This window comes from Otolemur garnettii, unplaced genomic scaffold (genome assembly GCF_000181295.1).
Source record: "Otolemur garnettii isolate 467f Iridium unplaced genomic scaffold, OtoGar3 scaffold00018, whole genome shotgun sequence".
NCBI lineage: Eukaryota > Metazoa > Chordata > Mammalia > Primates > Galagidae > Otolemur > Otolemur garnettii.
Genome location: NW_003852413.1, coordinates 19,772,513 through 19,774,525, shown reverse-complemented (window position 1 = coordinate 19,774,525; position 2,013 = coordinate 19,772,513). Strand labels below are relative to the sequence as shown.

The 2,013-nt window shown below is 45.9% G+C and overlaps 1 protein-coding gene across 1 annotated transcript in view; it reads left to right on the top strand.

The window, feature by feature from the left end:
* The window catches only part of DBF4B (DBF4 zinc finger B), a 40,178-nt gene that overhangs the window by 33,249 nt on the left and 4,916 nt on the right, over positions 1-2,013 (top strand). Inside the window, 1 exon segment of the mRNA XM_023511237.1 lies at positions 810-926. Within this exon segment, the coding sequence (XP_023367005.1) occupies positions 810-926 (117 nt within the window).

Sequence of the window (2,013 nt, the reverse complement as noted above, 5' to 3'; positions counted from 1 at the left end):
ACAGCTCACAGCAACCTCCAACTCCTGGGCTCAAGCGAGTCTCCTGCCTCAGCCTCCCAAGTAGCTGGGACCACAGGCACCTGCCACAACACCAGGCTATTTTTTTTGGGGGGGTTGCAGCCATCGTTGTTTGGCGGGCCCAGGCTGGATTTGAACCTGCCAGCTTAGGTGTATGTGGCTGAGTATACACTGACAGTTCTGGCTCTGAAAGTCTCTCGAATATTTGCAACGTGAGGCAAACTGCCAAAACGACTTGGTATAGGTCTGACTATCCAGAACCTTCACTATGCCTCTCCCCTCCATTCAGAATAGCAACAAGGACCAGCATAGAGCAAAAATGCTTCCTTTCATGGGCCAGGAAGATCACTGTTCTGGTTTAAACATTCTTCTATTTAGAGTCTTTCAGGCTAGAGTCCTCAAAGGTTGTTGTAGGTTTAAGAAACAAAATGAGAAAGTGGGAAAAACCACATCAGGGGTCTAGTCTGGTCTCGGCCACTTACTAGTCATGAGCCCTTGAGCAAGTCACAGAAACCACTGGACTTCCTTTCCTCACCTACAAAATTGGATAACATCACTTACTCCACTTGGCCCAGAGGGTGCTTGTAGGATTCCAATGAGGCAGCAAGTGTAAATTCATTTGATAAGTAGACAGAAAGAGCATAAGTATTAATTTAATCTAGAAAGGCTGATAAGAATTTTGTTTGAGAATGTAAAAGATGTGTTGGTGCGAGTTCACTTTATCAGGATTGGTAACCCTCCTCAACCTTTCCTGTCCATTGTAGTCAAAGTGGAAGTTTTCTGTGTTTCAGGAAGTTTCGTCCTTTCCATCATCAGTTTAAATCCTTTCCTGAAATTTCTTTTCTGGGACCCAAAGATGCAAGTCCCTTCGAGGCCCTGATGACCCCAGGCAGCTCGCATCACACCAGGTGGGTCTTTCTGGTTCCTGAGTACCAAGAGCTGGTTATAGGCCAATGTCCTCCCTCTCAGGGGCCTGCTGGTCAGATTTGGGAATGGCCATGTGTTTGCTCCTTAGGCAAAGTATATTCTGGGAACTTAGCCCAGAGAAGAGAGACACTAGGAGTACTCATACCTTTTTTTTTTTTTTTAATTCGGTCGTCTTCATCCCTATTGAAGAATTTAAATTGAGTGTCCAGAGGGCAAAGGCTGGTTTCTTAAACTTGGATCTATAGACCACCATTGTCAGAGTCCCCAGGGTTGTATAAAAAAATGCAGGTTTCTGGACTCCAGCTATAAAATCAGAATCTCTGATGATGGAGCCCTGAAAGCTGCATTCTTACAAGCTCCTGGGAGATCTCAATGTACATCAAAGTATGAGAGCTGTTAGGCTAAACATCAGGAATAACTAAGGGGCAGGGATACAGGGGACTTGCTGCAGTATGTGGCCTGTGGCAGCTTGTTGACTTGTTAGTTACTACTCTGCAGAGGTCTGAGAATTTGAACCTTCACTTACCAAATTAGAGAAGGTCAGCTCAGGTGGATTAGTTACCGTCTCAGACCCTTTCTAACTTCTGAACCACAGGGTTAGTTCACAGACCAGGGGAGTAGAATGTGGCAGACTCTTAGCCAAAGAGTTCCTAGGGCCTAGGTTCCATCATCAGATGAAGGGCCATGAATCAAAAAATATTGCAAACAGTTGGGGTGTGGTGCCTCAAGCCTGTAATCCTAGCACTCTGGGATGCCAAGGTGTATGGATTGCCTGAGCTTAGGAGTTAGGGACCAGCCTGAGTAAAGTGAGACTCCATTTCTACTAAAAGTAGAAAAACTAGCCAGATGTTGTGGCAAGCACATGTAGTCCTAGCTACGTGGGAGACTGATACAAGAGGATCACTTGAGCCTAAGAGTTGGTGGTTGCCATGAGCTATGACAGTACAGCACTCAACTCCAGGACGACTGAGTGAGACTCTGTCTTAAAAAAAAAAAAAATAGCGGGTGGCACCTGTGGCTCAAGGAGTAGGGCGTCAGCCCCATATACTGGAGGTGGCGTGTTCAAAC